The following is a 19853-nucleotide window of genomic DNA, read 5'->3' on the forward strand; positions in this document are numbered from 1 at the left end:
AAAAAAAAAAAAAAAAAGGGGTGATCCACTCTATACTTACCTTATCAACTACTGAGCTGTAATTTGCTTATATTACATATTATCTGTGCTGTTCTATTTTGATGCTGGTAATATATTTATTTTTATTTAAATATGGTAACCTACAGCATATGTGGCACTCTTGTTAGTCCAAATATAGCGCCGCAGCTGGTTGCATATGCGTAGAAACTTTTTATCTCAATATTCGCTTGTTTTCGGCGCTTCAGCTTACTGCGCATGCGCCGGCTACGAGACTTGCGCAGCTAGTGTGATTCTCCATACCGCCTGTTACCTGATGTGGCTAACGCATGCGTGCTTCATATTTCCTGTGACTGTGATCACGTGGCAACATGGCAGCTCCCACCGGGCGTCTTTCATCTCCATGGCATCCTTTCCTCGCCTCTCTCTCCACATGCTGGTAGGCAATTTTGTAATTATGGTGTACTATAAAAAGGCACGCTGTTCCTCTCATTGCACATCTCCCCTGAGGAAGCTACACTTTGTTTGTAGCGATACGCGTGGGGCTTACACCTCACCCCTCCATTCCTTGCCTGCACCCCTTAGTGTGTCCGTCCGTAGGTGGTATTGTATGTGTCATCTCTGCTTTAAATAATGTCCATTGTTGTTGATACTACTATTTTGCTAATCCACCTCGGTACTATCTGGGACTTTGATCTGTCTAATTAATTTTGTATTGTTCATCCTGTTTCTGGATGGTCCCAGTTTATGGACACTGTGTTCAAATTATTGCATCACTCCATTTCTGTGGGGCTTGGGCATTTTGAGGGTGTGAGGTATTCTTCGGGTGTCACACCATTGGCACCCTTAGTGTGTGTTTCCTACAAGCTGTTTTGCTTTTTTAATTGATTTTAATTGTTTGTTGGTACTTGTGCCCATTCTATAATAAAGATTTTTTGTATATTTATCTATTTTGGTGATCCCACTTTTTTGCACATTTCTTTTTCTTTTGTTGATGCATTCTAGTTTACAAATGTGCTAAGTGGCTTTGATCCCTTTTTGCATCTTTCATTATTTTTTGGTGCCCTCCCTCTTTTGTCTTCTTTAGTCCAGGATTGGTCGCAGTTTCGACTGCCTTATGTGTTTCCCCCTCTGGCGATGCTGCCCAGGGTACTACCCAGGATCAGGTCCGACGGCGGTCGCGCCATTCTCGTCGCTCCAGACTGGCCGAGACGGTCGTGGTATCCGGATCTGTGGCATCTCACGGTGGGTCAACCGTGGGCACTTCCAGACCGCCCAGACATGCTGTCACAAGGCCCGTTTTTTTTTTTCCATCTGAATTCTGTGGCCCTCAACTTGACTAGGTGGCCATTGGTCCCTGACTCCTAGAGTCTTCAGGGTTATCTCAGGATGTCATTGCCACCACGAGACAAGCCAGGAAGCCAACGTCCGCCAAGATCTATTACAGGTCTTGGCAAGTCTTTCTATCCTGGTGCGCTGATAACGGCTTTCCTCCATGGCGGTTTGCCTTACCCACATTCCTTTCATTCCTACAATTTGGAATGGACAAGGGTTTGTCCCTCGGCTCTCTCTCTAGGGCCAAGTATCCACGCTCTCCGTGTTTTTCTTTCAAAAGCGTCTAGCCAGGCTTCCGCATGTCCGCACGTTCCTGCAGGGGGTCTGCCACATGGTCCCACCTTACAAACGTCCGTTGGAACCCTGGGATCTTAGCAGAGTCCTGACGGCTCTTCAAAAGCCGCCTTTTGAGCTGCTGCGGGATGTCTCTATCTCCCGTCTTTCGCAGAAGGTGGCCTTCCTGGTGACAGTCACATCTCTTCAGAGAGTGTCTGAGCTTGCAGCGCTGTCATGCAAGGCTCCCTTCCTGGTTTTCCACCAGGATAAGGTGGTTCTTCGTCCTGTCCCGGAATTTCTCTCTAAGGTGGTATCTCCTTTTCATCTAAATCAGGATATCTCCTTGCCTTCCTGTTGCCCTAATCCAATCCATCAGTGTGAAAAGGTTTTGCATTCTTTGGATCTAGTGAGAGCACTCCGGTTCTACGTGTCTCGCACGGCGCCCCCTGCGCCGTTCAGATGCGCTTTTTGTCCTTGTCGCTGGCCAGCGTATGGACTCTCAGGCCTCCAAGTCGACCTTGGCTCGGTGGATCAAGGAACCGATTCTCGAGGCCTACCGTTCTTCGGGCCTTCCGCTCCCTTCAGGGCTGAAAGGCCATTCTACCAGAGCTGTAGGTGCGTCCTGGGCATTGCGGCACCGGGCAACGGTTCAGCAGGTGTGTCAGGCAGCTACGTGGTCTAGTCTGCACACTTTCACGAAGCACTATCAAGTGCATACCTATGCTTCGGCAGACGCCAGTCTAGGTAGGCGAGTCCTTCAGACGGCGGTTGTCCACCTGTAAGAGGGGGCCGTTTTCGGCTCTTCTTATTGAGGTATCCTTTTACCCACCCAGGGACTGCTCTTGGACGTCCCAATTGTCTGGGTCTCCCAATGGAGCGACAAAGAAGAAGGGAATTTTGTTTACTTACCGTAAATTCCTTTTCTTCTAGCTCCTATTGGGAGACCCAGCACCCACCCCTGTGCCCTTTGAGCTGGTTGTTCTTTTGGGTTATGGTCTTCAGTTCTCCTAACATCCTTCGGATTGAATTTACCCTAGACCAATTTATAAGTTTCCTCCTTCCTGCTTTTGCACCAAAACTGAGGAGCCCGTGGTCCACGGGAGGGTGTATAGGCAGAGGGGAGGGGTTACACTTTTTAAAGTGTAATACTTTGTGTGGCCTCCGGAGGCAGAAGCTATACACCCAATTGTCTGGGTCTCCCAATAGGAGCTAGAAGAAAAGGAATTTACGGTAAGTAAACAAAATTCCCTTCTTTTCACCAAGTATAAAAAAAGTGTTATATTTTCAGCAATAATGCGCAGAACTATAAACTTTCCCTCCCCAACATCCCCTCCCCCCTCAGCGTACATATTACCCATATCAATATCAAAGATCTTACATTTTAACCCTTCAATAACATGTATTGGAATGTATAGAGCTAACTATCTCTGCCCATAGTCCAACATCTCCCAACTCTAATATTTATCCATATTGCAACCACGGATTCCACAATCTATCAAAAAGTGCAAGTTGTTTCCTTTTCCCATATATGCTTCTCTCCATTCGAACAATATGATTAACATATGCGACAAATCCCCCTCTAGTTGGTGGGTCCCCTGCATCCAGTGTTTGGCAATTACTTTCCTTGCCACATACAGCAGTCTGGCTATCACTATTTTAAAATTGTTGTCTACTCTAATTTCCTCCACATAACCTAGAAGACATAGCAGGGGTTGTCTGGGAAGTTTACATCTATAAGCTCCTTCTATTCTATTAAGAACAGTTATCCAAAAGGGTGCCAACCTGGAGCACAGCCACATCATGTGGAAAATGCCGGCACCTTCTCCATTACATCTAGGACAGTCGGAGTTACTCCTCAATCCCATTTTACACATAATTGGCGGGGATCTATATGTCCTATGCACCACGTGGAGGTGGGATCATCTTGCTGGTTCACTCATTGATAATTTCAGTATGTATTCCAAAACACTATCCCATACCTCATCAGTGATCCCGTCTATCTCTGCCTCCCATTTAGTCCTAGTGTTTACAGGGTGATCAAGCAAATATGTATACAGTAGGTCCCTATATGGTGGCTATTACGTTACCAGACAAAATAGCACAGCACATTGCACTACCTTTTCTGGCACTTTTTGTTGTTAAACCTCTCAATGGGGCAGACAAAGTAGATGTGTATATAAAGGCTAAAGCGTATTAAGAAAAAATAAGCACCTATAGATCAGTGACTACTATTAGCCTGGGGCATCATGGGGACAAGTGCCATGTAACATTGAGATTGTGGTATCTCATTGTGCCACGTTGCGACATCTTACTTTCTGAAACTCCAACCTAACGCAACTGCGATGTAGTCACAGATGTTTCCAGACGTGTTGGATTTTTCATTGCTGGCCGCAAGTCACAGTTGCACTTGATTCCTTTGTCATAAACTTCAATTCACGTCACAGGTGACTGTGCCTGGCATGTTGTTCATTCAACAAACTTTGCATAAATCAATAGCAGAAGCAAATATAAGAAACTTTGCAATATATTGTATCTATCAATTATAGGCTCCACATGACAAAAGAAAATGCTAAAAATGCAAGATAGAAGTCATACAGTGGATATTAAGTATACACACCCCTATTAAAATACCATGTTTTTGCCATGTCAAAAAGTAATACCAAGAATTATAATTTCAGAACTTTTTCCACCTTTAGTGTTACCCATAATGTGTCAGAAACTAACTGAAATAATTTTGAGCTGGAAAATAAAAATAACAAAACTAAAATAATGTGGTTTTATAAGTTTGAACATCCTCTTATAGTTAAGGGTGTGGTTATCAGAATTAAGCCTTATTCAGCATATGAGTGCTGTCCTTTTCAGGGTTAGCACTCGCATCTATCAGTCTATGGGGCTGTTCACATCAGATCCTTTCTTCAGACTGGGTGGTCCGTGCAAAATTATGGAAACATATATTGAACCAAGTGTTTGATCAAATTTGCCATACAAGTCTATTGGTTTGTGAAGAATCTGACAGCATTCAGGTGTTACCTGTGTGCTGCCTATTTTTCAGTGACTGATAGGAGAAAGTGGAGAAACTTTTTTTTTTTTTTTTTTGTGGAAATAAAAACCTGATGAAACGGTGATGATACTCTAATGAAAACCACTGATGTCATTTGGTCCGTTTTTCTTGTATGTTTAAAAAAAAAAAACCTTACATCTGAATGAGGCCGTAGCAACTCGCATTTAAACTCATGTGAAATAGTCAGTACACAGCTACCACCCTTTATAGTGATTTGATTAACCCCATATAAAGTTTAACTGTGCTAATAGGATTTTACTGACTTTTTCTATGCCATGGTCTGTAAACAGCTAACAACACAGCAAAGGGATCACATTGTTGAAAGTTATCAATCAGGAGAAGGGTAGACAAATGTATACAAGGCAATAGATATACCATGGAGTGCTGTAAAGACAATAATCAATAAGTGGCTTAAATTTTGCACAACAGTGACATTACCTAGAACTAGACTAGACGTTGCTTAACCATAGAATGCGCAATCATAGAAATCTACAATAGAAAATAAGTTATCTAGCAGGCCTGTGAGGCCCCAGGTATGCGTTCTAGGGTTAAACATAGATGAAAAGACAAAAAGGAAATTGATCCAGGAGGCTGCTAAGAGGCTTACAACAACATTAAAGGAGCTGTGGGAATTACTGGCAAGTATTGATTAGGTACTTCATGTGGCAACTTTGTTACTAAAAACACTATACCCATAGTCAAGCATGATGGAGGCAGCATTATGCTTTGGGGCTGTTTTTGGTGACTGGATCTAAGACTCTAGTCAAGGCAGAGGGAATTAGGAACAGTTCCAAATATCCTTTTAATTTTGGATTAAACCTTCAGGCCTCTATAATATATATAATAAACTAGAAGTAGAGAAGTGGTTAATCTGCACTGCCGCAAAATGGATAAATGATCAAACCAGGATCCTGGATGAGTAATTTATTGTCAACTCGTTTCGGAGTTAGTAGCACTCCATCAGGACACTTTTCAGCATGACAGCGACACTGACAGCATAAAGAATGGTATCACCAGAAGAAGCACAAAAGATTATTTTATCTGAACTATTGTTTTGCTCATTCGCTGAGTGATTGGCAGCCTGTTGAGAGTGCATGTTAAAGCACCACTCCAGCTTTTTTTTTTTTTCCTCCCTACCTGTAGTGGTGCTTTAAATTGCTAAGTGCCCTGTCTCCAGTCTTTTATACTTACCCTCAGGTGTTTTCATCTTTTTATGGTGTCATTCCAGTCCAATGGCACCATCTTGTGCCCATAACTTCTGAATGGTCAAAAGTTACATCACAAGCTCTCAATAAAAGTCTGAGAGCCAGAACAAGACTCCCATAGAGTTGCATTGATTTGTGACATCTGACGCAGTCCATGAAACACTGGAGCAGCAGATAGGCCACAAACTGGAGAGGACCAACTGGGGCGATGGAGAAAACAGATGAAGATGCCGGAGGGTGAGTGTAATACGGGGCAGGGGACTTAGATTTAAAGCGCCACTGCAGGAGTAACATTTTAAAAAAAGCCACTGAAGTGGTGCTTTAAGGTGGAAAGAGCATTCCTAGATACACTCATCGATGGGTATTACTGAGTAAATGGACCTTTTAGCTTCCTTTTGTTGTAATCATACATTGTAAATGGCTATGCTTTCTATGTACTAATATGCATCAATGGTAAACGATGTAAGTTTATTTCCATTGCTGTGACTGATGTTAGATCTGTGCAATCACCATGCTTTCTTGTAAATTTTTGTATACTTAGCGGGTGTCTTTCAATGAAATGAGTTTAAAAAATCCCTTACTTTTCCTGTATTGTTTCAGGTCTTTGGATGTAAAACTGCTTCCTCTGACAGATCCCAAGTTGTCTGTTCTCATCACGAATTCTAATGTACGCCATGAACTAACAGGCAGCGAGTACCCCACACGCAGGAAGCAGTGCGAGGAGGCAGCAGAGGCTCTTGGCAAAGAAAGCTTGAGGGATGCCAGCATGGCAGACCTAGAGGGTAAGTGGTTGATTGAAAGCCTAGGAAAGAATAGTCCTCTAAGTGATGTTTATTATCTCTAATGTATGGTTTCAGCCAACAAGGACCGTCTTAGTGAGGTCTGCTTCAGGCGAGCCCGCCATGTCATCACAGAAATAGAGCGCACAGCTAAGGCAGCCAAAGCTTTAGAGAACGGTGACTACCAATTGTTCGGTAAATTAATGGTGGAGAGCCACAACTCATTGAGGTAAGACGCAACTAAGGTGAATATTCAGCACTGGATTTATTGTTGCTATGCCATACTTATCATTGTTGCTATCAAAAAGCAATATACAGTGGAACCTTGGATTAAGAGTAACTTGGTTTGAGAGTGTTTTGCAAGACAAGCAAAGCTTTTTACACATATGTAACTTGGTTTAAGAGCAATGCTTTGCAATAACAGCATATAGTCACCATGCACACTTCCGGTTCCGGCCTTTCACCGTGCTCTGACCCGCTCTGGAGGTAACTTTCTGTACATATGTACTGTATACAGTTATACAGTATACCATTGTATGGTACAGTATATACTATACAGCATGTCTATCAATTTGCATTTGTGGATATATTATTGTACTTTCTTTCTGATAACCAGTACAGTACATTGCTTTACTGTACCTCCCGCACACCAACAATTCTATTGTAAGCTAAAGTGCAGTTTAATTTGCTTTGTATCAGTATTTTGTATTAGTGTACTGTAATTTATATGAATACACATTGTATTACTGTAATAAGTTTGTATAAATACAGTAAATATTTTTGGGTTGTGGAATGAATTATCTGTGTTTCAATTATTTCCTATGGGAAAATTCACTTTGATATAAGAGTAACTTGGTTTAAGAGCACACTCCCGAAACTAATTATGCTCGTAATCCAAGGTTCCACTGTACTATTATTTCTAGATGCTTCATTGGGGGAAATTGGAACCATTCTATGCTGTTAGTTGGAGGCTGACACTAAAAAAGAAAAAAAAAGCTGACCCCTCTCCGACAGGTTACACCTGGGCAGGTGACACTCATCAATTCAAATTAGCTCAGTGTCACATTTCTGACAGATATGGGTCTGCGTCTGTGCCTTGGGTAGATTCAGAATGAATCTTTTTTTTCCTCTTAGCAATCTCTTCCATCAGGCGAGGCTTCAAGGGATACCTTTCATCTGTATCTCACCTCCAGGAGAGAGTGGTCTTGCATTCAGCACTCTCCTTTCTCCTTAGCATTTTCTTCACCTTTTGAGGAGATTTGTCTTTCTTTTAGGGACTTCACCTCTCATCTCCTCTAGAGGTTCATACACAATTTCATGTAATCATAGCTGTACAGCTCTACCGGTCTCTCGCAGCTCCGTTTGGACTCCTTGTTGGTCATCTTCGTATTCTCTTGCAGAGGTCGGACCACCCATAGGGCTGACATTGCTCACTGGTTTCAATCTACAAATGCAGATGATTGGGCTAGGCTATAGCACTCCAGCCAGAGCACAGCTCACTCCCTCCGCATGGTAGACGTTGTTATGGTTCTTACTCCTCCAGTCATCTGTTGTTCTTTACCATTGGGCCACTACTTAGTCTTCAGTCCATATCTTTGTGGAACTCTTACCTTTGTGTATATGGAAGCAAGTCTTAGCAGAGGGACACTACAAGCAGCAGCTGCTTGGGTAGTAACCTGAGGGATTTCTTTACCACCAGTAAAGGTATTCGTTTTTCCACCCCAGGAACTACTTTAGGATGACCCATGGTTCCTGTATCCCAAAATGAAGCAATACAGAAATTAAGATTTTTGGGTACTCATTGTAAATTCTTTCCGATAGGCTTAATTGGAGTGCACAGCACTCTTCCTTTTTGGGGGGGGTGTCTCTGTTTTGCTCCTCCTACTGCTTTAGCACTAACTGAATAGTTGGGTAATGGATGCTTCACCAAGCCGCATACAAATTCTCAATGTCTAATCATCTAGATGCGTACTGTAAAAGCTGGTGCGATGCAGCATAACGGATGCATGAAGACAAAAATTCCAGCACTGCCAATCCAGAGATGAGTATTAAATCCATATAAAAATAACCCTGGACGCGTTTCCAGCCTACAAAAGGAAATATGACTAAGGTTGTCCTTTGTATGCCATCAACGCGCCAGGTGTACCCAACCCTCGGGGTTTTGGTTTTATATGAATTTCTATTAAAGCGGAGTTTTATACCCACCTCTGTATTAGCAGTGCCTTAATTTTTTCTTCACTTTCTGAATATCGGCTGTCTTGGTGTACCCTGTTGGGGAGGAGTCACCTTTTTCTGTAAGATCTGTGTCAGCCTCCAGGTGGCAGCATATAACCCATAGCTTCTGTATCCCTCAAAGCTATGAGAAAGCGATGTTATGGTAAGTGGCAAAAATGTTAATTTACTGAGGATTCGGGATGGGTCCTTGTATAAAGTATAGGCAATCTGACATGACTCCAGTCACCATGTAATGTTATATGATAAATATATATTTTTTTGCAAGTCAAAACCATGAACTTCTCTTAAAGTGGTCTTCTGGTTTTGGAACCCCCCCCCCCCCCCGGTTCAATGGCAGCAATTGGCTTTTAAAAAATAAACAAACAGGTTCCCTTTTAAGGACCTTTTCCTTTTTTGCAGGGATGATTATGAGGTCAGTTGTCCAGAACTGGATGAGTTGGTTTCAATAGCGGTGGAAATTCCAGGTGTTTACGGCAGCCGAATGACAGGAGGAGGTTTTGGAGGTTGTACCGTGACCTTATTGGAGACGTCAGTCGCTGAGAGGACCAAACAACAAATTAAGGTGACTGAATAGGACATGGAGGCCCATATCCCAAGGTTTAAGTAATAATACAGGAATTCATGAGAGAATTGTATGAAAATGCTTTTATTATTACAAAAGTTAAACCTGCTTTTAAAGATGGAAACAGTTTGTAAACACGCGGAGAGCACTAACATGTGGACAACTGTCTTACCATATATATAATATATACACCAGTGGCCCGAAACATTCTCGCAGATAATATGCTCTAGTCAAAAGGAAAGTGCATCATCCAATTGTAAGAATTGTCCTTTTATTGAGTGACATTGGTTTTCCAATATTGTGTGACGTACTCAGACGTGTGTGACCTGCTCACTAGCCTAATAGCCATTCCTGTGTGCCATGCATTGCTTTTATTCACTTTCTCAGGCCTGGTAGATTTGCAGGGCTTACACTACTATATTTTAACATTTGACAAAACTGCCTGCACTTACATCCCAGACAAGGTATCTCAGGGCTTAATGGCTTGGGCCCATGAAGGCTTCTTGGGCAAAGACCTTGGTAAACTGTATGATGTCCACCACAGCCGCACCTCCATAGGAGAATGTGATGTTATTGATGTAATGTCTTCTGATGTCTATATACTTTACCATTGCCTTTGTGCAGGCATAACCAGAAGTAACTGATGCTTTCAAGTAGATCCTCTTAAAGTTGCCAAAATACCGAATATAAATGTAATTGTATTTATTTTTCTGCAGGAGAAATTCCGAGGATCACCATCATTTTACATCACCAAGCCGTCGGCTGGATCTGGGGTCTTATCACATTAACTTTCCATTGTAAATATGGTTTGCCATTTGGGAAATAAAGTGATCAAGTGTTATTCACACAGTGGATTTGTTGGATTTCTTTTCTTCCCTTAATGCAATTAGGTTGGGATCCTTAAAACTTCATTGGGCAGGATATAGCAAAACTGTCATCCTTGCTAATAACAACCTATCAGATAATACACCACTAGTTTTGATCAATTTCCCCTAATTTGGTAATCGCTTTGGTTTGGCTGCTTGCTCCGTGCTTCTCATTGTGGTCACCAGAAATGTCAGGACTCTTCGGTAAACCTGTAGTTACCGAACAGCGCCTGGATTTATGGAATATCTTCTGTCACTTATACTATATTTTCTCTTAAAGGGAATTTGTCACCAGGTTTTTGCTATGTAATCTGACAGGATGAGGTAGGGAGAGAAACCCTGATTCCAGTGATGTAACAGGTTACTGGGTGCAGTAGTTATGCACTGTTTTCTTTGTTGCAGAGCTGTGTATAACTGCACTCACACCACAGGTTTTTGTGTACATTAACAGTGGCTAATCAGTACTAGGTGTGTGGTTGGACTAGACACATGAGGCCAGTTGTCCTGTAGGCAGTCTCCTGCTGATAAAATACTGATTGTATTGAAAGAGCACAAATACAGCCTAGTAAGGAACGCATCACTGTGATCCTGGTCTATGCTCCTACACCATGCTGCTCTCGGATTACACACCAAAAACCTGCTGACAGATTCCCTTTAATTGCCTATATGAACACCAAGTACGAGACACCAATACAAAACCCTTATGTCGCAGTTCACCACTTGCAATATCTTGAGCAAGATCCCTCCTCAATATAGACCTTAAGTGTATATAAATTGTCCCTTTCTGGCATGTATTATTTTAATTCGTTATTTACAAAGCATCAAAAGTTTTAAATAAAGTTTGGTTTAAAGCATGCAGAGGAATGGAGGAGGCTGGGATAGTACGGTCAGCGCTATCTCTTCCCTCAAAGCATTGCAATCATTGAGCATTACAGTGAAAAGCTTGATGTGGACAGTGAAGACCTGTTATCCCATTTGGTACCTTGTGTAGCACCTACGTCAATATTGCTGCCATATCCCATCCCTTGATGTAGCGTCTTGTTTGCAAGATACTATGAGAAGCGCAAAAAGAGTCTCCTGCAGCACAAAGTAATAAAGTGCCAGGGATGGGAATATATCGGAGGCACCTCGGCAGTTATAGTCCAGGCTGGTTGTGACCGTTAGGCATCGTAGAACTGGCGCTCTGTCTGCCTGCTCAGCGATCCGCCTGACATCATTGTTCGCGTAACGTACTCTTTGGTGATTTGCTGAGTAACTGTGCCGGAGCTTTCCATCCGGTGAGAAGTGACAGACATGCCATCTGTTGATGGAAAAATAAAATATCACCATGAGGAATACGACAGCTTTAACTAATAAGAACATGAAAGAAAAGGTCTAAAAGATTTTGTACAGTTGTAAAAAGACCAGAAGTTCCATCCACACATAAGGAAATCGAAATATCCCCTATACGAAATATGTCTATATAAGACTGTTTACTGACTTTTTGCAGTATACAGACGTCTATACTTATTAAAGGTATGTAGATACCCGAACGTCACAATTATCTGTTAATTTCGTTAGGCTTTTGTAGATGGCTATAAATTTTAATGTCAGCATAGCCCCAAAATAAGCTGGAAGGGCACAGATGTTGGCATTTCAGTTTTATCCCGAAGATTTCTTTGGACAGCATGCCAGATTGTTCTTGAGCTCCAAAACCAACAACCATTTTTATACAAATTTCTCAGTCTGCATTGGAGACAGTGTCCCTCATAGGACAAACTTAGAACTAAAAAAGTCCTTTTGAGTTGTTCAGCTGGAACAAGGTTCTCGCCTATGCACAGGACAAGTTATAACTTTTAGATTGCTGAGACCCCCACCACTGATCATCAAAATGGGGCACTAATCTCCATTAGATTAGAGAAGCAATACCCATGCTCGACTGCCCCTTCATTGTCCGTAATGCTGTATTGCGCTTTTTATGGCAGCCACACGGGGAATTGGTCGAGCATGGGCATAAAGGTATTAAGGGGGCTTTACACGGTAGCGATATCGCTAGCAATTTGTAGCGATAGCGAGCGTGTAAGTACCCGACCCCGTCGCGCATGCGATTGTTTGTGATCGCTGCCATAGCGAACATTATCGCTACGGCAGCGTCACGCATACTTACCTGGTCGGCGGCGGCGCTGTGACTGCCGAACAATCCCTCCTTCAAGGGGGAGGAACCTTCGGCATCACAGCGACGTCACTAAGCGGCCAGCCAATCAAAGCGGAGGGGCGGAGATGAGCAGGACGTAACATCCCGCCCACCTCCTTCCTTCTGCATTGTGGCCGGCGGCAGGTAAGGAGACGTTCCTCGCTCCTGCGGTGTCACACATAGCGATGTGTGCTGCCGCATGAGCGATGAACCACCTGGATAAACAACCCTTACTGATTTTTGAGTTTGGGACTACCTCTCCATGGAGAAAGATTTTCACCATTTTTGAGGTCGTTTAAGGTCGCTGGTCAGTGTCACACGCTGCAATATCGTTAATGACGCCAGATGGGCGTCACTAACAACTTGACCCCGACGACAAAACATTAACGATATCGTAGCGTGTAAAGCCCCCTTTAGTCTCACATAAGAAGAAGAAAAGGTTGGCACCGGGTATAAAATCAGTCCTTTATTTAATCTTGTTAAAAATCGGTGGGAAGGAATATGTGGGGTGCTATGGACCTGTTGAAGTGCGAGGACACGCGAAAAAACGCTCAGTCATCCATAGCACCCCACATCCTCCTTTCCACCGACTTTTAACAAGATGAAATAAAACTGATTTTATACCCAGTGAGTGTCATCCTTTTCTTCTTCTAATGTGATTGGAATTTGTGATAAGTTTTGGTTTGAGCACCATTGAGTGTTTCATCCCCCACAAACAGCCGAACAGGCATAGTAAGGCTAGGTGCCCACGCTGCGGAAAATATGCGGATTTTGCCGCGGATTTCTCGCGGAAAAGCCGCGGATTTTCCAGAAATCTGCAGCACAGCTACTCCCCAGCCATTTCTATGGTATTTGGGAAATGCTGTGCCCACGCTGCGGATTTTTCCGCAGCGGAAATCGTGCGGATTTTCTTGCGGAAAAATCTGCAGCATGTCAATTATTGTTGCCGATTTCTCCGCAGGGTCCCATATACTTACCTGCCTCACCAGAGTCACTTTCTCCGTCCGGTGTACAGGAGCGTGGTGAATCCAGGTACAGGAAGGAAGAGGTGGGCGGAACCTGCACGAGCTCCGGTCATGTGACAGCCGGAGCTAGTTCAGGCCCACCCACCTTCTCCTGCAGACGCTGAGAGAGTGACCCGGCTGCCGGAAAGCGAGGTGCTGTATGATGGAGGGAAGTATGAACTCCCCCGATCACTGCAGCACTTGTTCTGCATTGAGGATGCAGTGCCGAAGCCATGGTACTGTATCCTCAATGCAGAATGCTCGCACCATATCCGCAGGGCATTCCGCAGCATGGAAACAGACAAAAGTTGTGGTGCTGTTTCCTGGGAGCACCTGCGGAATGTCCTGTGGATATATCCGCAGGACACTGTCCCCGTGGGCACATAGCCTTACAGAACACATTAAGTACAGGTTTTTGGTGTTGGACAATCTACACTACAAGTATAAAAGTATTGGTGGTGATTCCAGTGGTCGGACCCCCACCGATCGGAATATTATAACCTAACCTGAGGATAGGTGATGAAGGGGTTGTCTGGTTAGTTACGTATAGGGTCCTCTTTAATCAATGAATACAGTTTGTGTTTAACCCTAGAACGCGCAACCACAGAAATCAACCATAGAAAACAAGTAACCTAGCAGTCCTGTGAAGCCCCAGGTATGCGTTCTAGGGTTAAGCAGATGTTTCCCTTTCTGATTTACCAAGGTTGATCCATCAGATTGCCGGATGGTAAGCTGTAATCTTGAGAATGTGTTTGGAGTGACTGAATCTACTATACTGAAGACTACAATAGCGGTTGTCCAGATATTTTTAGGCTTAGAGCAGGGAAAGCATAAAAAAAATACATAGCTATGCACCACCAGTCGAGCGTTGCTGCAGCCAATCACTGGTCGCAGTGGCTGTGCTGCACATGCAAAGTTTACTTTTGAGGTGCCCGCTAGGTATTCAAGTTTGTATGCAGGCTTCACAAATAGCCATATACACAACATTTAGAAACTGAAATAAAAATTGGTATCACTTCTATTACCTGTGAAGAACGGTTCGGACATTGTGGAGTGAGTAACATTGGTCTGGCTGTATTCTGTTGGCAGGTTAAAGACTTCACGGCGTGTCATCTGCTGTGTCCCAAACTGAGAGAAATTTCCTACAAGTAACACAGGTCACGTGTGAATTAGACTATAAGAATAAAGACTGCACCAAATGTGTATCCTAAAAATCTATATGCACAAAAGAGAAATATGGTGGACTTTCTCCAGCTATGGTAACTGTGCAATGCAGTACACGAGCTAGAATTTGTCAAGATGATCCCAGCTGTCTGCCTGACAGTACACGAGGTAGCAGATCTGATTTCAGAATACATACATCATTATTAAATTATCTGACACGACTGGTGTACTTGCATTGAAAATTCATGTCTGAATGGCCGTACAATCCTCTAATACAAATGAGCATTTTATCAGTTCAGTAAGTGCTAAAGTCATAAAATGCTCATTTTTAATAATGTTTTCCTGCCCAATATCAAAGGATTATACAGTCACTCATCTGCAATTTCAAATTAAGAACACCTGCCTCATCAGGTCTAAGATGTATTTGATAATTTATGCAGTTTGTATTGTAAAATCTGGGAAAAGAAAGGGTGCAACAAAGAGTGTTAGCAGTATGTTGTAATCTATGGTAAAGGCCATGTAGGGATGCCAACAAGCTTCTGATGCTACTATAGCCAGGGTATGTCTACATGTAAGAAATAGGACCAATAAGCTTGTAGAGTCATTACTAGTGATGAGCGAGCACTACCATGCTCCGGTGATCGGTACTCATAACGAGCAGTGGGACACTCGGATGGGCTCAACTTGAGTACCAAGTATAATGGAAGTCAATGGGAACTTGAGCATGGGAAGATCTTACAGAAAAATGCTTGACTTCCCCATAGACTTCCATTAAACTCTGGTACTAAAATTGGGTCCGTCTGAACGTCTGACTGCTCTATACAAGTACCGAGCCCCTGAGCATGGTCCTGCTCATTTATCACTACTCATTACCCAGCAATGTGCTCTATTAAGGGCCAAATATTGGAAGCATAATTTAGCTCTCCTGTTAAATAGCACCGTACTTTTGTGCCATTTAGGCTATGTTATAACCATTACCTCCTGTTCCCCTCCAATGCAATATATCATAATATAGTACATACTGGCTGTTTTTATTTCTAATGACCTATCGGGGGCTGAGATGCCTACTGGTGCCACCAAACCTTCTGTCACAGCAAGTAACATGAATAGTCTCCCACCTTGGCATGTTGATTGTACTGTGGCACCTGTTTTTAAGCTAAGGCTGTCATGTCTGGTAAAAACTATAATCTTGTAAGAGCTATATGACCATCCTCTACTCCCACTTACCTCCATCCTGTGATTCAATGGTAATTATCCCTTCTCTCTCTGGCCCAAATCCTTGTGTGGTTTTGGCCTGGACCTTGAACTTGTAAGGAAGGTTCTCACTCAGGAAGGGTACGGTCAGTGTTGTCTCAGGCATATCCCCTTCCACATATATATTCCTTGGCTCCCCTGAGATTAATACAGTCACATAAATATCAAATTCTTAATGAACCCATATCAATTGTATTTTCTTATCAAATGTGATCTCAATGGTGCTTTACAAAATCCTACCTCCACCATGCAGCATTTCACAGGTGACCATGTAACCCAAGATGGTCCCATTGGGTTTTCTTGGCCTTACCCAGCTGAGCTGTAGAGAGTCTGGTGTCAGTGCGGTAAATACAAGGGGTCCAGGTGCACTTGGGGTACTCAAAGTGAAAGGAGAACCTGCAAAGAGAGAAATAATCAATATATTACAAATAGATATAAATATGCATCAGATCTTGTGCAGTAGCAAGATGGGGCAAAGTCTCCATGTTTAATTGTCCAGTGAGGAAACTAGGTGGGATCTCCTGTCTTTCGTTTTTAACCAAGTGGCCTTCATTTTTAGTAGTATTATAAGTCTTTTGACTTTTCTATGTCAGTAAATCATTATATTTCCCATTAAATAATTAATTTTGAATCATCTTTTCTTAGAATTGTGTTGTGCCATCCGTCTTTTATTCTTTCTACATACGTATGGATAATTGATAAGCGGGTGTTATTCTCCCAATTATCAGTGTGGCTTGTTTCTAACATTGTCATCAATGGATTGGAAATGCCCAAATGAAAAGTCTCATTGTAACACCCATATAGAAATTTGCTCATTTATTTCCTGGAGGAAAAACCTAGGAACAGGATAATGAATTCTAAGCCAAATGCTTTACTAAAACAGATACATCTCTCAGGTCTGACGTATAAGGATCCAATCCGGCTTAAGCCTGCTTTACACCTTACAATTTAAGCATACAATATCATATGCTTTGTCACACGCCCCCTTCGTATGTGTGACACGTTCAATTTGTTTACCGTGTCACATAAACTATTAATTGCCGTCACACGTACTTAACCTTCCATACGACCTCGATGTGGGCGGCAAACATCCACTTCCTGGAGTGGTCGGGATGTTCGGCGTCACAGCGACGTCACAATGCGGCTGGCCAATTGCAGCGGAGGGGCGGAGATGAGCGGGACGTAAACATCCCGCCCACCTCCTTCCTTCCGCATTACCAGCAGGAGCCACGGGACGCAGGTCAGATCTGTTCATCGTTCCCGGGGTGTCACACACTGCGATGTGTGCTGCCTCGGGAACATTGAACAACCCGACGTGTATGCGATGAACGGTTTTACGTGCAATCGCACGTAGCTGTCACACGCTACAACACCACTAACGATGCCGGATGTGCGTCACTTACGACATGACCCCGCCGACATATCGTTAGATATGTTGTAGCATGTAAAGCCCGCTTTAGTAGAGTTGATTGAACAATTGTCAATTTCGTTTTGACCTTACCTTATGTGAAATATATTTATTATCTGATGACTAATGCTATAAACAGGAATTTTAATAACTGGAAAGATCAGTACGTACCTGGTACAGGACTAAGAGGACTCTGTGGGTCGACTTGTGACTCAATGGTGATAACGCCTTCTCGTTCTGGTCCCCATCCTTCATCGCTCTGTGCTTTAACCCGGAACATATATGAGTGATTGGGGAGTAAATCTTCCACCACCACAGAGTTTTCTCGAGGATTTGGGATGTCGATTGTTCGTGAGTCTCCTGGAATTAATTAAATTGTCATATATATGCTACAACCAATTTAGTTTAGTGATGGCATTAAACCTATTTGAAGATTTTATTCTTCCTAATGTCTAGCAATAGTATCTCACATCCATCATAATTAGAAAATGTATTCTGAGCATAGCCTACCTCCGTTCAGTAGCTGATAATGCACCTTATACCCCAGCACCTCCCGTTCACATTGTGGCTCTTGCCAGCTGACCTTTAAGGATGTTGGCCCCAGTGCTGAGAAGACTAAACGGGTTGGAGTGTCTGGGATTCCAGGTGAGAGACGTGACTCTAATCAGGCAAAAGACAAATTTGTTACTTTGCAACATGGAAAAGCCATGGACACATTTTTATTTCTCAAGCAAATGTCCCTTTGCACTCACCTTGTATGGCCACATCTAAGCTGCTGAGCGCATCACGCACATCTTCTGAGTGAGTTCGTCCTCTTCCAGTGCCGAGCATAAGTGGAGGCAGCCCCAATCTGCTTTGTCCTGATGTACCTATACAGATGCCAATCAATGTTATTGTGGAGAACTAGCCATATTGATAGGACATCCACATAGACTCGTCTCAATGCCCACTTGTCCACATGCTGAGGAGAAGTGTAATGTATAAGCACTAGTGATGAACGAGCACTACCATAATCGGGTGCTCAGTACTCGTAAGAAGCTGTCAGACGCTCGGACAAGCTTGACTTGTGTATTGAGTATCATAGAATTCAATGGGGAACTTGAGCAAGATCTTCTGGGAAAAATGGATGAGTTCCGCATTGGCTTACATTATACTCAGTACAAGAGTCGAGCCTGTCCGAGTGTCTAACTGCTTGTTTTGAGTACTGAGCACCCAAGAATTGTAGTGCTCACTCATCACTAATAAGCATAGCAGCACATACTTGCCCAGATTTTGTTGACACCTTCCAAAACCGGTGTATACCTACACAGCTGTATGTCCAAGCTTCGATATTGCTGATTTGAACCCAGTTAGCTTCAAACCTCAAATATCCACGTTTTATGCAGAGCAGAGCATACGCTAGATCCTCATGCATGGCAGGATCCAGAGTTGAAGATGAATGGTTAAGAGCGATATGGAGTTAACCCCTCCAAGCCCAGAGATCAACACTAAATTGGGTCTCTGGTTATGAAGTAAGGGGCATCAGCCAAGCATGGTTGGAAGATTATGGACCAGCAGGCAGGTCAACCCATTCATAATCAGACAGGCAACTAAATATTGTTTTTTAAAAAAATGTACATTCCCCTAAAATGAAAAAAACTCAACAGTAAATGTGTCCATGAGCTGTCCTCTTCTGTTCAGTTCTAAATAATTCTGGCCTACCCATTTTAGTAATATTTGATTATGGGAAATCCATGAGATACCGTAATTATTATTAGAGCTTTCTAAGGCTCTGTTCACATTTCCGTTTTAGGAACAGATAAATGGAATAAGTTGCTATAGATATGAAAACTGAAGCTGAGGGGCTCCATTGATTTAGGGGGCACATCTAAGTTCTGGGTTTTAAAATGGAAGAAAAAGTTCTGCATTCAGGAATTTTTCAGTCCTAAAGAATGGACACCAAACAGACCTTATAATAATAAATGGGACCCCTCTGCTTCTATTTGCATAACTGATGAAATTAATCACTAAAGGGTGCTTTACACGCTGCGACATCGCTAGCAATCTCGTTAGCGATGTGACACGCCAGATCGCAGATGTGACCGGCACTTTAAAAAAAAAAAAACCCGACCTATGTTCGATCTCGGCAGATCGCATCTGCGAACTGGCGTGTCACATCACTAATGAGATTGCTAGCGATGTTGCAGCGTGTAAAGCACCCTTTAGTCCGTTTGTTCCTTAAACTAAACAGAAAAGCAGAGAGACCGAACAGTCATGTGAACAGAACTCTAAAAACTCCCAAGGCACATCTTTCATTTTCCAGCAAATTGGACCAGACAGAGCTAGTTATGAAGTGATATTTAGGAGCCCAGGGAAGTTGTATTGATTTGATGGAAATGTTTGCCATTTGTCACCCCAAATCCACTGATCTTTATCAGCTACTTAGCTATGTCTTCGAGTCTGGTAAAACGAGTTGTTGTCCAGCTTTTCCTAAACTTGACAGAAGAGGACAATTCTAAGACCTGGATTTTATTCATTTTAGGGCAAATGATCTT

General features: G+C 42.9%; 2 protein-coding genes across 4 annotated transcripts in view; one reads left to right on the plus strand and one right to left on the minus strand.

The window, feature by feature from the left end:
• Positions 1 to 10302, plus strand: part of GALK1 (galactokinase 1) — a 31859-nt gene extending 21557 nt beyond the window's left edge. Inside the window, exons 5-8 of the mRNA XM_075349617.1 lie at positions 6475 to 6656; positions 6732 to 6882; positions 9288 to 9450; positions 10167 to 10302. Of these exons, the coding sequence (XP_075205732.1) occupies positions 6475 to 6656; positions 6732 to 6882; positions 9288 to 9450; positions 10167 to 10238 (568 nt within the window). The 3' untranslated portion in view covers positions 10239 to 10302. The remainder of the gene's footprint in view (positions 1 to 6474; positions 6657 to 6731; positions 6883 to 9287; positions 9451 to 10166) is intronic.
• The window catches only part of ITGB4 (integrin subunit beta 4), a 114691-nt gene continuing 104356 nt past the window's right edge, over positions 9519 to 19853 (minus strand). For all 3 annotated transcript variants that reach the window (XM_075349615.1, XM_075349614.1, XM_075349616.1), the window contains 7 exons: positions 18072 to 18188; positions 17830 to 17979; positions 17491 to 17679; positions 16152 to 16307; positions 15885 to 16049; positions 14519 to 14635; positions 9519 to 11616 (listed from right to left, as the gene is read on the minus strand). In XM_075349615.1, coding sequence (XP_075205730.1) covers positions 11477 to 11616; positions 14519 to 14635; positions 15885 to 16049; positions 16152 to 16307; positions 17491 to 17679; positions 17830 to 17979; positions 18072 to 18188 — 1034 coding nt within the window. In that variant the 3' untranslated portion in view covers positions 9519 to 11476. The remainder of the gene's footprint in view (positions 11617 to 14518; positions 14636 to 15884; positions 16050 to 16151; positions 16308 to 17490; positions 17680 to 17829; positions 17980 to 18071; positions 18189 to 19853) is intronic.

This window comes from Anomaloglossus baeobatrachus, chromosome 5, assembly GCF_048569485.1.
Source record: "Anomaloglossus baeobatrachus isolate aAnoBae1 chromosome 5, aAnoBae1.hap1, whole genome shotgun sequence".
Taxonomy (NCBI): Eukaryota; Metazoa; Chordata; class Amphibia; order Anura; family Aromobatidae; genus Anomaloglossus; species Anomaloglossus baeobatrachus.